The 15,331-nt window shown below is 44.5% G+C and overlaps 1 protein-coding gene across 1 annotated transcript; it reads right to left on the reverse strand.

Annotated features, from left to right (window-relative positions):
- Positions 1 to 931: 931 nt before the first annotated feature.
- LOC144753732 (uncharacterized) lies at positions 932 to 14,493 on the reverse strand. Its single transcript, XM_078641317.1, has 2 exons — positions 13,389 to 14,493; positions 932 to 6,463 (listed from the first exon to the last, which is right to left on the reverse strand). Exon 2 carries the CDS (start codon positions 5,987 to 5,989, stop codon positions 2,924 to 2,926), a length of 3,066 nt encoding a protein of 1,021 aa, XP_078497443.1. The 5' UTR covers positions 5,990 to 6,463; positions 13,389 to 14,493; the 3' UTR covers positions 932 to 2,923.
- Between the last annotated feature and the right edge of the window lie 838 nt (positions 14,494 to 15,331).

A 15,331-nucleotide genomic window follows, 5' to 3' on the forward strand; every position in this document is an offset into this window, starting at 1 on the left:
AAACATAGCGTCTATGCATGCCATATGGGGGGGCGATATTAATGTTACCTTGGCCCCTGCACAGGATAGGGCGGAGGGTACAATGCAATATCATAATAAGTCACGGGAAATGTTGGCTGACATAATGGTGGATGGGAACTTGGTGGATGGAAGGCGGCGACTACACCCGAAAGGGAAGGAAGGGACGCATTTTTCTAAGCGTGGACGTAAAATCCGTTTCGTTCATGGAATTTGCTGATTTTTGGCAAATTCGCGGTCCGCGAATCGTGCAAATTTCCCCAAAAATCCGCAAATTCGCAAGCTGCGGATTTTTTTGCTTGGTCGTGCTTGAAAAATACAATATCGCGTGCGCGGCATTGATTTACCGTGATTCTGAGTCCGCCGAGTTATTTTTCTCCCGGTTTGCGTGTGCTGCGCCATTTTGGATCTTGCTGCTTGATCGCGCGAGAGTTTTTCGAACGCAAATACGTCATCGCGGCTCGCCATCTTGCACAGCGAGAGTTTGACAACGCGAGTACGTCATAAGGGCCCGCGATTACGCATTGCGGGAGTAAACAATGCCTTGTAGTGTAGTTCCTATTATCCCAATAGGCTCTGCGCATTGGAATAATACCTTCAATAGTTTAGACCTAGGGCAGAGGTTAACTAGGTCTTCTACTGACGATATTAGACTTAAAGTTTTGTGTTTGCCAGCTAGCTCAGAGTTCACTAGAAACTTTCTCGAATAGGCAAGGAGGAGTTTAACCTCCCTGGATAGACAAGAAGGGATTTAGTTTCTGATAACCATAGAACATGACAACTTTGCTCTCCCCTAATCAAGAGTGTATCTATAGAGTCGTGTGAAAACAAAAGACCATTTATTTTACTCAGTCAGTTCAGTGCATTCTTAGTTTCACCAGATTGTAGAGAAAAGGAAGAGACGGGCGTGTTCAATAAAAGATGTTATTTATTGATCAGTCTCTTTTCTCGTACAAGAGAAATGAATCGATATTATGGCAATACTTATGGTTAAGTAGAGTGCATACAGTAAAAGCAGAATTATAAAATAATACTGTAAAAGCATTGATATGGTTTCTAAGCCATATGATATTTAAAATGGATAAAATAGATACATACATATATACATTTGACTAATCGTACTCAACTGGTGCTTCTAACCACGCCTACCCCGGTGTACCTGACCTAAGCCTAATACGTGGGCGGGAGTAGATAAGTAGCAGTTTAAGTTAAGTTTGTTTTGCCAAGGGACTGACTCAAGAATTCTCTGCAAGGGGTTATTCAGTTCTGTACCTGAGATCTAGAATGGTTGAGGGCTGGTATCTCTTGTCTTTGGTCTTGATACTCCAGCTGCCTGCAAGGGCTGCTTGGAAGCGCTGGAGCTGGATTTCTCGGCAGGAGAAAGGCAGCGTCTCTCTCTCAGCGCGTCAGGAAGGCGGGGCAGCGCCAGTGGGCTTCGCTCTCTGCTGGGCTCCTCGGCAAGTCTCGCTGCTCCGATCTCGTCACCACCGCGTGTGTTTGCTTAAGGCAATGTCGGTAATATTTATACCTGAAAGGTGCCGAGATTGACGTAAGGATGGACATATATACGTCAATAAGGATGTCATACGAACTGGTCGTTAGCACATTCTTTACTGAAGTTCTCGGTGAAATCAAAACAATGGCTGTAGGGTTTTTCCCAGGTTGTCATAGGTTTGATTTGTTTTGAGAACTCCGTATGCCTTATCAGGGGCTGGAGGAATAGTGCTTGCCTAATTAGATGGCATGCGTTATGACCTAATCAGATAACGCGTTTCTGTGCCGTGGTGTGGCTTAATCAGATAACGGTTTTTGCACCGTGGGATGGCTGCTAGTTAATTATTAACCAGACCAGGGTCAGAAATAGGGGGATCGATACAGAACCTATAGGAATACATCACACCCACTCCACGTAGACTATGTCCATATTTACAAATCTAGGCATAGTAAATATACTAGTAGTGCATGTGTATACCGTACCACCCCAAAATACATTCATATGCATTTTGAATCCATGAAATATACGAAAAGATAATTATATGCACTATATGCACTCAAGCAGTATAATAATGCTAAACCAATTACGCATATTCATACATCATCATTAATAATATAAGAAAATAACACATGAAATGGCTCTTAATACAGAAGAAAAAGTGTGAGACCATTTCATCACAAAATACAATATTTATGAACATGCCAGAGGGCAGCTAATGTCTCTAAAGTTCCTAAAATAGAAATTTAGTTCTCTAAGAATAGTTTCTACTTTAAGCAGAAGATAAGTGCCCCGAAAAATTGCAAAATATTTTGGGGCTGCTGAAAAATTATGTTCCGCTGTCCGTAAACTGGAGAAAAATTGTCCATGTTACTTTTATTATCAAAGTTGAAGGCCAAATTCAGGGTGTTGGGACCGCCGTGTGCTAGCTTGCTCAAAAGTCATTATTTCTGCTCTGGTGAGAACATCATATCATTTAGACTGTCGAAAAAGCTGTCAACAGCTTCCTGTGAAAGTTCCACTAACTCGGAAAAAGTTGTTACCATGCATTCATGAGCATGATTGCCTTCATTGATGTTTTGATCAGCATAGCTGACAGAAGGTCGTACCTGATCGATGCTGCTTTCATCTCGTACTTCACTACCCCTCAATCGTAGTGGTGAAGTCTCCACGAATGCCGTCATCAGGATTGGTAGCCGCTGGGGACAGCACAATGCATGAGCCGTTACCGGACCCAACAAGGTTTCTGCGTCCATTGGCACATCCGATTGTAGTGTCAGACAGGTGTCCAACACGCATTCTTCTCCGCATAGCAAGCACCTTAATACAGGTAAAACACAACGTTGCCACATCGGTCTAAATGAAAGAAACCAAGTCATGTTTAGGTCTCTAAGCCGGGAAAGTCCAAGGATTTTAGATATCCGGTCCCGGTAGCCAATGGCTAGGATTGTTTCTTCCCTTGTCGCAGGTGTTTTGTCTGTGACACGGTTTGCCATAGCGAAATAACAGGATCAAAAATAGTATCCCTGCCACTAGTCCCAAAAGGAGAGGAAGTCCGCCAAAGATGGAATGGACAAAGTCTGGAAAAATACCCAGGGTGGCTTTGAATGGAGTTAAAGCACCCGAAAACACTGCTTTAAATACACTGGAGACACCAGTTGTATCAGAAATATTTAGGATTTCGTTCAGTATTTCTGCGAAATGTATTGGGGAATTAGTTGATAACAGTGAATGAATCTCCGCCGTTGTCCTTGCAACTTGGAGATCATACGTTTCTTTTGATGACGTTAGCCTGGTCGGCGTCTGGAGGAGCACTGTCTTCATTCTGCTTAAAGTATCAATTCGAATAGAAGCAATTTTCAAATTGGGCCATAACCTTGCCTCCCTGTCTGGTGAAGCGCTGGGGAACAATACCCGTTCACAGCACATGACCTTCGCAGTCGTAGTTATGAGATAAGGTTTTCCGGGCAGCAAACTACAACATCTGCGATCTACTATTAGAATGTAACTCCCGTTCGATAGTCTCCTAAAGAATGGTTCTATTTGTGTTGCAGGTGTGCCTAGCTGGTGACATGAAAGGTTATTTGAAGACCCTTCACAGGCTCCATGTAAACTAATACCCTGACACAGAAGTGTACCACTTAGTGACATCGCACAATTATTGCCACTAAGAAACACTTTCTGGCCTTTATTACTGACACAAGCATGTGTATAGGGCAAGTTCCAGGCTGACTTAATGTACCCTTTACCCATCTTTTCATACTGGCCTGCCTGTATATATTTTTGGCAGTATTGAGACCTGAAAGTAGATATTGGAATATTAATTACCCCATGTATTATCCATTCAATGACAGGTCGTTCTGACATTGTCAATAGTAATCTCTCGAGTTTCTCAATGCTCAGGATTGAATAATCAGCACCCTTCTGTGCCATACTGATTTGTTTATCAGTAAGGTTAAAGATATTGAATAGTGACGTTGTGTTGATTAAACGCCAAGGCACATAGCCTGAACGCAGATTTTGTAACGTCCAGCCAAGCTGTACAATAGAACGCAATTGGGACTGACCGTGTTGTAACAACAGTAAGTCTTGCGATATTATGTCGATTGCTGAAGACACAATGCTGTCCAAAGAATATATTCTGGAGGACAGAGTCATTAACCCATTGTCCACTACAGAAAGTGATTTTTCCAAATTAATACGGTCAATTTCCCGTATTCTCTCTGCTGTCTCAATTTGAGTTATTTTCCAGGCTTCGTTATAATCTGCATATACAGAGGCCGCTATAAAACGTTTTTGACGCTGTTTGCGTGGTCCCATAATGAAATCACGCAAGTCAGCACCTTCAGTAAGTAAAGTTAGGTGTTGCTTAATTTCTGCCAGTGTGGATGTTTGTAGCCATTGAAGGCAGAGCTTGCCCACACTGTACGTAGTAATTATCCCTGGGTGTTGTCTTTGGGAATATCTAGGGTCTGGCCTGGTCAATGTGAACCCCTGTATTTTGTTCAGGAATCTGTCTTGACAGTTATTTGTATCTGTGGGCCAGATCAACCATTGTTTCCAATCAGGATGTGTTCTGTTTTGGTTTAATATATAGTTTACGTCTATCTCATCATCTATAGAGCTATTACTGTTCATTGTTGGCTTTGGAATAGACGGTTTGTTTAAATCTTTGATTTTGGCTAGGCCAAGACAGGTAGTTTGTTGAATAGTGTCATTCAAAAATATAATTTGTTCTGGGATCATGCAGGCTCTAAACAATGATTCTATACCTTGTACTTGCCATTCTTTTGTACCCCAAACAGTTTTTGCTTCAACATTTTTGTTCCAGAAATCAAAACCAAATGTATTCATTTGCTCAAAAAATGAATCTGGATATATCAATTTTGTGTTTGTAAGCATGGTCTTTGTACCTGTCTTATTTGACAATTTGAAATAAAATGTTTCTGCATTACTTGTGTTGAACCCTGAAAAATATGAATATTTGTCATAAAAAGTTCTTGAGCTACCTTTTGGAGGGGTTGCACAATGTTCCCATTGATTATAATTTAAAACATTTCTAGGTTGTGCAGATTTATGTAGATAATGGTTACCATAGTGGTTGTAGCAGAACATCTCATCATAATTAGACGAACCCTGCAAATAATCATGTTCTGTAAATTTAGCAGACATCACTAGGTCAGACATCATATCATTAATACTTTCAAAGTCCCAATCATCAGCAAATGAGCTTGGTTTTACAAAGTCACTTAATGAGATCTTAATTTGATGTGGATACTTCAGGATTTCAACCGGACCATGGATTTCATAATCAGTATTGTCCCATGCTATCCCGCCGGGTATAGGATTGGCTGTGAAGTTGACTGAAGAAAGTTCTCTTTTCTCGACGTGTGAAGATGTGTGTGGTTTGAGGACCAAGTTGATTTTCTGGCTTGCTGTGTCCATTTTAGCATATTTTCCCTCAATGAAATGTCCCAAACATAGTACCATGATGAGCCAAAGTATGAGGATAAATGCACCTAAGGCCACCCAAAATTCAATCCATGGAGAAATCAGGTAGGTTTCTTTCAGCTGTTTAAAAAGTTCCTTAGCTTTATCTTTAAAAGTTTTCGTTGATGGCTGTTTCTTAGATTCACTTAGATCTTCAGAGGAATCATCGAAGTTGATGAAGTAGCCGGATGCTGTTCTGTCAATTGTTCCAATTGCTTCTGGATTACTTTTTGTTCTAGAAGTTTCCAATGTTTTCTCAGCATAGTCATATGTTACTTCATTGTAGGTTGGTGTGTCTCGACTAAATGTTTTTATTTGGGTTTTTAGAGGTTTAAGTTCCATTGCTTTGTTGCATAGTCCTTGTTGTTGTTCTGTAGGCATTTCGAATGTGATTAGCCTCTTAGTTTGAACCTCTGTATTTGTAGCAAACCTTGGTGTTCTACTACTTATCAGGAGTCCACTTGGCCTACTGTTTGTTATCGGCCACATGATTGTGGTTTTACCAGGTCGATTGATACAACTCTGTTCTCCTTTTTACCAGCAAGGGGCGGTAGTACTACTGATCTTGTCCCATTGATAGACAAGATAGGAACTGCTTTTCTGTAAGAAGGCCCAAATTCCTTCTTTACCGCGATCTTTTCTCTGACTAGATCCCCGACTTGTGGAATCCAGACAGGTCTCGCTGGGACAGGTGGTTTTTCTTCAGTGGTTGTTGGCTGTTGTTTCAACTTTATGTTGCTCAGGTCTTTCCTTGTTTCGTTTAAGTCCTGCAAAATAGCCAAATGATCTTTGATATCAAAGCTTTTTTCTTTAACCACTGAAGTCTGACTATCAAGATCTAAGATCATCATCCTAGTCCCGAACAATAGTTCGTACGGACTGAATCCCATCAGAGAATTTCTTGGCAGGTTATTTAGACTACGTTGGACACTTATTAGATGTTTGACCCACCCAGCTCCCGAACTTAATGTAGCGATCGCCCATGGTATGGCAGCCAGACGCATCAGACATCGTGTCACACACCCCCTACGGAAAAACTACCAGTCCCAGAAGGCCAAGCGGCACTGGAGTTCGACACAATGGGAGGATCTTATATATACTCCGCCCCTGGGATGAAACGGGGCTTGTCAATCTAGTTCCTGGGTTCCTCATGTATGTTTGGAGTTTCCTTCCATGGAGCGTCCGTGACTTGCCAGCGCCGACGAAGAGCCTGCGTGGTCAGTATTCCCTTTGTTTTGCCCCGCCGACGAAGAGCCTGCGTGGTCAGTATTCCCTTTGCTTTGCCCCGCCGACGAAGAGCCTGCGTGGTCAGTTTTCCCTTTGCTTTGCCCCGCCGACGAAGAGCCTGCGTGGTCAGTCTCCCCTGTGCCTCACCGCGACGACGAAGAACCAGCGCTGTCAGGTTCCTTTGTAGTGAGAGACGCTGTCTACAGTCGGGTAGGAATCTTTGAAGAAGAGCCGATTCGCTCTCTTTCTCTCACGTTATCTTTAATTTGTTTTGAGCAAGTTCAGAACATTGTGCAGATAGCACTTTCCTTGTTTATTAGACTTTGGGGATGCAAACCTAACTTTCTCCGTATCAGAAGCCTTCTGATAATCATAACTGTTTGTACTCACAAGGAGTATTGTGGGTGTGTCTTGCAACAGTATCCTACTAAACGCTTCACGTATTCAACCCTCTTCACTGCTTGCCTTTGGGTCCGTGTTCGAGAAGTGAAATCAACTTTTCGACTCGTGGCAGGACTCCCCCCCTCTGTTACCAAGTACTGTCTTCGGAATCGTTCACGGAGTACAGAATACAAGAAAGCGGTGAGTCTAGAAACATACGGGAAGGGAGGAAACTCTTCCAGGACGGTTCTATATTTCTCTCTCTACTTTTCGTCCATCTACAGGGAGGTCTTATCTGTGAACCATTGAGGGTATACCCAGACGTGAAGATACCTGACGGACACCGCATCCCTACATCCATTCACTTCGCGACCTCTGGCTGTGCTCATTTCAATAGTGGTGTTAGTCCCATTGTTGTGTGCTGTACGGAGAGAGGTTGTGAGGACTATCGTCTCCTCGTCTCTGCTGGGCATCGGAGTCAGGTTAGTGGCGAGTGCGTGTTCTTGCGCTGCTTCCAATCGCTACAGATTGACAAGCCCAAGAGCAACACCCAGCCCAGACGATGGATACAAATACCATACTTACCTCCCTATTGGAGAGTTTCTCTGAATTACAAAGCGAAGTCCAGACATCCCGTGCAGAGAATCAAGCCTTATACAAAGAGGTGTCTGACTTGCGCAGAGAGATGTCCGATCTTGCTAACAAGGAGCCGAGTGTCAAACCTTTGATTAGGCCTGCTACCTTGCCCCCGCCTCCTTCATTCCAACCTGGAGGTTCATTTGCAGCTCCTTCCACGTCCTCTGACACAGCTCCAACGGTACATATACTTCAAACTCATGGCATACCTCTAGCCCCTCCAGAAAGATATTACGGAGACCCCAAAAAGTTCGAAACATTCCTGAATCAATGTCGTTTACATTTCCTATGCAAGCCTCAAGTCTTTCAGGATGAATCATCCAAAACAGCCTTTGTAATGTCCTATATGGGAGGCCATGCATCCAGTTGGACCATACCTTTGTTAGAACGGAACAATCCCGCATTACACGATTTCTCAGTCTTTTGTCTTGAATTACGAAAGCTATTCGATAGAAAGTCCCATATGATGTCCTTAGACCGTGAATTGATGACATTACGCCAAGGATCACAAGATCTATTGTCATACATTACAACATTTAATCGGCTGATAGTTGAAACGGATTGGCCTGCTCAGAAAAGGATTTCGTTGTTCTATCAGGGCCTCCGGGGAGAATTGAAGGATGTGTTAGCACAGGTGGTGCAATTGCCTTCAACTTGTGAAGAACTCATCGATTTGACTGTGCAACTGGATCACCGGTTGTTAGAACGGAAAGGGGATAGAAACAGAGGAGACACTAGATACTCCTATCCCCTGGTCAGACCCTGGCAGGGGGTGAAGAGAAAACCAAAGCCCAAGAAGGGCCTGAACCCATGCAAATTGGAGGAATCCGGGGTCCTCTTACCAGGGAAGAAAGGGACCGGAGACGGAGACTCAAATTATGCCTGTATTGTGGCAAAGGCGGGCATTTTATCAATGACTGTAGAGCTCGGAATTCAACTCCGGGAAAGAACATTTTTTCAAGAGCGCAGGCCACCATGAAGATGGAGGAGCCGTCGGAAAACTGAAGGTCTTGGATCAGAAGGACACCTCTGATTAAAGACTCCCGTATACTACGGTCTCCCCTTTTGTAGCAAACACTCTTCACCCAGCAGTCGCTCACATGAATATCAGCGTGTCTCTACAAGCTAAAAATCAAGAACCCTTTCGAGTTGACGCCTTGTTAGACTCTGGGGCCACAGGGAACTACATCGATCAAGCATATGCATTCAGAATGGGAATCCCCTGCGAAAAGAAACAGACGCCCGAAACAGTCAAGGCTGTGGATGGTACAGTTCTTTCGTCAGGGCCAGTGGTATATCACACCTTCGCGTTGTTAATGGAATACGGAGCGAATCACTATGAATACATTCAGTTTGATCTCATAGATGCCCCTCAATTCCGTCTTATCCTAGGTATGCCTTGGCTCACTTTGCATGATCCTTCGGTATGCTGGTCAACACGCTCGGTCAGTATGTCATCGAAGTATTGCAAAGAACATTGTCAAAACAAGACTATTCTCACCATGTCACCTGAACCCTCACCCGCCACTTACTTGGCTGGGTCCTGTGATGTCGACAGGTTTTGCTGTGCCACGGCATTACCTGTTGAGTACCATGAGTTTGCTTCCTTATTTGATAAAAAAAAGGCCACCCATCTGCCCCCACATCGGGCATACGATTGTCGTGTGGACCTTGTCCCGGGTGCGGATCTCCCTTGTAGTAGAGTGTATGCCTTGACAGAAAAAGAGACACAGTATCTTAAAACCTACATAGACGACAATTTGGCTACCGGGTTTATCAGACACTCCACTTCTCCTGTCTCATCACCCATGTTCTTCATACCAAAGAAGGATTGTGATGAGTTGCGACCTTGTATAGACTACAGAGCCATTAACAAAGTGACGATCAAGAATCGGTATCCGCTGCCCTTGATTCCCGTTTTAATGGATCAACTAAAGGGGGCGCGTTATTTCACCAAACTCGACCTTCGCGGGGCATACCATCTAGTACGAGTAAAGACCGGGGATGAGTGGAAGACCGCTTTCAGAACTAAATTCGGCCTCTACGAGTACCGAGTCATGCCTTTTGGCCTTTGCAATGCCCCTGCCGCCTTCCAGTATTTTATGGATGAGGTGTTGCGGGGGTGTTTGGAATCCTTTTGCATCGTCTACATCGACGATATTCTGGTTTATTCGGCCACACTCCCAGAACACATCTCGCATGTGAAGAAAGTGTTGGAGAGGCTACAACGAAACTCCCTGTATGCCAAACTTGAGAAATGCCTTTTCCACGTTCAACAGGTGGCTTTTCTGGGATATGTGATCAATGCCCAAGGGTTTAGGATGGACATGAGGAAGGTCGAGGCCATACTTACCTGGAAAACGCCACAGAACATCAAATCTGTTCAGAGCTTTCTTGGCTTTGCCAATTACTATCGGCGCTTTGTTCAGGATTTTTCCAGGATTATACATCCTATCACGTCCCTTTTGAGAAAAAACGTTTTGTTCAAATGGGGAGAAGAAGCAGATAAAGCCTTCCAACTCCTCAAGGAGAGGTTCACCCAAGCACCTATCCTTCGGCACCCTGACCCACAAATACCTTTCATTCTTGAAACGGATGCCTCTCAATACGCTCTTGGTGGGGTTCTGTCACAGCATCATCCGTCCACAGGACAGCTCCATCCAGTGGCATTTTATTCAAAAAAGCTCACACCCTGTGAAGTCAACTACACAATCACTGACAAGGAACTCCTGGCGATTAAAAGAGCATGTGAGGAGTGGAGACATTACCTCCTGGGGGCAGTGCATACCGTGGAAATCATTACGGATCATCGTAATCTACTGTTTTTGAAAACAGCTAAGGCCTTGACACCTCGTCAATTGAGGTGGACTCTTTTTTTTCGGACTATGACTTTGTAATCAAGTATAGACCCGGTACACGGAATAGTAAAGCTGATGCTCTCTCCCGGCTGGGGGAGGAAGAAAAAGTACGGCACGTCGAACCCCCTTCTATACTCCAGGGAATCGAGTACTCAGAGGCATCTATTGCCTTAATCACTTTGGATGACTTCCTAGAGGACGTCAAAATCGCCCTCACTGATCTTGACATACCTGCGTGGGTCAGTGAAGAACCCACTCATCGCTGTGTAAAGGATCAACTAGCCTATCATTACCATGCCTTGTACATTCCCCGAACTGAGCTGCAAAACAAAGTGTTAGAATGGGCTCATTATTCTGTACTGGGAGGACACATGGGTATTTACAAAACCACCGCTAATGTGGAACGATCATTTTGGTGGCCTGGTGTTCGTACCGATGTCAAAGAGTATGTGAAGAATTGTGCGATTTGTGCTCAAGGGAAGTCTTGTCATGCTAAACCAGCGGGATTGTTGCACCCTTTACCGATTCCACCCAAGCCTTGGCACACCCTGTCCATGGACTTTATTGTTGAAATGCCATCCTGTGAGAAACAGACAGTTATCCTAGTAGTGGTAGATCATCTCACTAAGATGGGACATTTTATATCTTTACCAGGCTTGCCTACCTCTGGGGAATTAGCGAAAGTATTCCTTCAAAACATTGTGCGACCCCATGGTTTACCGAGTGTAGTGATAACAGACCGGGGAACGCAATTCACTTCTAGGTTTTGGAAGGCTCTATGTACCATCTTACAGATCGATGCTCGTTGATCATCCAGCTACCATCCACAAACGGATGGTAAAACAGAACGGTTAAACCAAACCCTGGAACAATATCTTCGCTGCTTCACTTTGCAAAACGCCACTGAATGGCCCACCCTTTTGTGGTTGGCGGAATTCGCCTACAATAACGCGACACATACCACTCTGGGATGTTCACCCTTCTTTTGCCTATACGGTTTCCACCCCAATATGCTCCCTTTTGAGTGGCCGGCTGAATCCCTGGTTCCTGCAATACATGAACACCACGCTCATCTCCGGGCCATCCTGATTGAGGCTCGGAATAGTCTAAAAAAGGCTCAAGACGCCCAAAAGCATTTCGCTGACAAACGGAGGTCCCAAGAACCCGAATATAAGGTGGGCGATAAAGTCTGGCTTTCCACACGCCATCTGCACCTGAAAGGCAGGAACAGATTGAAACCTAAGTATGTAGGTCCTTATGGTATCTGTGAGGTGATAAACGCGGTGGCCATGAAACTCTCCTTGCCCGCGACATGGTCTATACATCCCGTGTTTCATGTGTCGCTTCTGCGGCCTTGTCTATCGAGTGTCCGGTTACCAATGCGCCCGGGCCCTGTGGAAGTGGAGGGCCATGAAGAATATGAAGTGGGGACTGTCCTGGATTCGCGTATAGTGCGGGGCAGAGTCCAGTACTTAGTCGATTGGAAAGGTTACGGCCCCGAAGATCGTACATGGGAACCTGTAGATCATCTTCATTGCCCCGAATTGGTTGCGCGTTTCCATGAACTCCACCCCGGTAAGCCGGGACGACCGCCGGGACGGCTGTCCTCGGAAGGGGGTTCTGTAGCGATCGCCCATGGTATGGCAGCCAGACGCATCAGACATCGTGTCACACACCCCCTACGGAAAAACTACCAGTCCCAGAAGGCCAAGCGGCACTGGAGTTCGACACAATGGGAGGATCTTATATAAACTCCGCCCCTGGGATGAAACGGGGCTTGTCAATCTAGTTCCTGGGTTCCTCATGTATGTTTGGAGTTTCCTTCCATGGAGCGTCCGTGACTTGCCAGCGCCGACGAAGAGCCTGCGTGGTCAGTATTCCCTTTGTTTTGCCCCGCCGACGAAGAGCCTGCGTGGTCAGTATTCCCTTTGCTTTGCCCCGCCGATGAAGAGCCTGCGTGGTCAGTTTTCCCTTTGCTTTGCACCGCCGACGAAGAGCCTGCGTGGTCAGTCTCCCCTGTGCCTCACCGTGACGACGAAGAACCAGCGCTGTCAGGTTCCTTTGTAGTGAGAGACGCTGTCTACAGTCGGGTAGGAATCTTTGAAGAAGAGCCGATTCGCTCTCTTTCTCTCACGTTATCTTTAATTTGTTTTGAGCAAGTTCAGAACATTGTGCAGATAGCACTTTCCTTGTTTATTAGACTTTGGGGATGCAAACCTAACTTTCTCCGTATCAGAAGCCTTCTGATAATCATAACTGTTTGTACTCACAAGGAGTATTGTGGGTGTGTCTTGCAACAGTATCCTACTAAACGCTTCACGTATTCAACCCTCTTCACTGCTTGCCTTTGGGTCCGTGTTCGAGAAGTGAAATCAACTTTTCGACTCGTGGCAGGACTCCCCCCCTCTGTTACCAAGTACTGTCTTCGGAATCGTTCACGGAGTACAGAATACAAGGAAGCGGTGAGTCTAGAAACATACGGGAAGGGAGGAAACTCTGCCAGGACGGTTCTATATTTCTCTCTCTACTTTTCGTCCATCTACAGGGAGGTCTTATCTGTGAACCATTGAGGGTATACCCAGACGTGAAGATACCTGACGGACACCGCATCCCTACATCCATTCACTTCGCGGCCTCTGGCTGTGCTCATTTCAATAGTGGTGTTAGTCCCATTGTTGTGTGCTGTACGGAGAGAGGTTGTGAGGACTATCGTCTCCTCGTCTCTGCTGGGCATCGGAGTCAGGTTAGTGGCGCGTGCGTGTTCTTGCGCTGCTTCCAATCGCTACACCTAATACCTTTTCCGTTATAGATAGCTTTATGCCTTGGTTTTTTCTTTACACCATCCCGTATCCCTCAGGAAGAAAGTGAGAAGAGTCCCGCTATGCAATGCTCATTTGGCCATTCCTCCCCATAAGCTTTTAGGGCTTAAAGGAATACTTTAGCCAAACGTAGCATGCTTCTAGCGTATATGCCATTATAGACTCGCAAATCTTTTTATAACAGTCCAGACGTCAGCCGAGTGCTGGGGTCTACATTACAAGTGGAAACTAGTCTTTATATGTTGATTTGGCGCATTATTCATACTGGTTTTATTGATTATTGTTTAGCCCTTCTGGAGTGAAACGCCATGGTAATATACCGTTTCTCTCGCCGCTGCGATCTCTGTTACAGTCTGGGCAGTTTTTTACAAAAATGTGGTGATGCAGGCTCATGCCTGGCCACCAGTACACTGATTGTAACTCTGCCAGAGAATCTTTAAGTTTGAGGTGACTAAGACCCTCACCCATATGTGCGTCTGCTATTAACAAGCTTCTCCTGTCCGTGTTTGGAATTACTCTACCCCCCACTCCAGGGATTCGAGCAAAAGGGACGGAGTTTGCATCGATTCTGTATCTATAATTGAGTGGATAGTTGATCGGTAGCGCTGAGCAGTCACCTTTTGATGACGTTTTCACCGCCAGCACTGTTTCACCGTCAATGTATTTTACTGCACGCTTTTTTCTAGCTACGGAAGCCGATTCAGTTGCTACCGCTGTGGCTTTCTCAGCCAATGAATTCCCTGCAACGTGAACGCCATCACGCTGATGACTCAGTGAGTGTATCACTTGAGTCTTTGGTAGTTCTTTCTGTAAAAGAACTATTTGTTTCCAAAGCACTTTTTGCTTTATTGTTGCACCTGTGTCTTCTTTGTAACCGTTTTGAATCCATTTCTGCAAATCGTTGTTGTATGATTTGACGCAGTAATACGAATCGGACACTATAAGTGTCGGGAATTCGCGATCCGCATTATCTAGCGCCATTTTTAATGCTATTATTTCAGTCTGTTGTTCTGAATTAGTTTCTACTGAGTGTGTTTTTATTAGCAGAGGTCTCAGTTTCCCTCCGTGCCACACTTCTTTTGTAATTTCACATGTGGGGTTGTACGCTTGTTCTCCCCACCCTGGTGGCTGAGCATGGCCGTCTGTATAGATTACACAGGCGTACTGTCGTAAGGGCAGAATGTCGATTGGCAGAGGGTATGTTCTTTCATATTCTAGATAACTTAATTCCTTTAATTCTGGATCAAAGTAGTATTTTACTTTGTCCGTTGTAATAGAATTCACCCATTGTATCCATTCTGGATTCAATGCTGTTGTTGGTAAATTACATGGGGTTGTTAATGCCTCAAAGGCTGATTCTGCTGTTCTGACTGTGATACGTCTACCGTCAGCTTTGTCTTTTTCTCTAGCTATTGCCGTTTGAACTGTATGAACAATATTTTCTTTAATACTGAACTTCTTTGCAGCTTCTGTGTACAAGTGTGATTTATATGCAATTGGTACCTTTTCTCCCTCATTAGAGGTCAGGTATGTGAATCCGCATCTTCCTGGGATGACTCGAATCACAAGGTTGCGTGTGTTATCACGTGTTTGTAATTTTGTTTTAATTAACATGTCTGTTTGTAAGGATCTCAGAATTTCTGTGTGTTTTTGAGTCCAATTGATTCTTTTAAAATCTGGTTTTATTAGATCATAAAGGGGTTTGACCCTTTCTGCGTAATTTACAATGTATGTTCTTCCGAAATTTAGGAAGCCTAGAATTGATTGTAGGTTTTTTAGTGTTCTAGGTGCTTGGAGTACAGCACATTTCTCTAGGAAATTGTCAGCCAGGCTTTTGCCTTCACTTGATAATTCATATCCTAAAAACAGGACTGTTAGATGGGCAATTCTTGACTTTTTAAAGTTGAATT

This window comes from Lissotriton helveticus, chromosome 5_1 (genome assembly GCF_964261635.1).
Source record: "Lissotriton helveticus chromosome 5_1, aLisHel1.1, whole genome shotgun sequence".
In the NCBI taxonomy this organism is placed as follows: Eukaryota; Metazoa; Chordata; class Amphibia; order Caudata; family Salamandridae; genus Lissotriton; species Lissotriton helveticus.

Coding starts and splice junctions, on each gene's coding strand:
- LOC144753732 (XM_078641317.1), bottom strand. CDS start 5,989: ATGTGGCCGATAACAAACAGTAGGCCAAGTGGACTCCTGATAAGTAGT.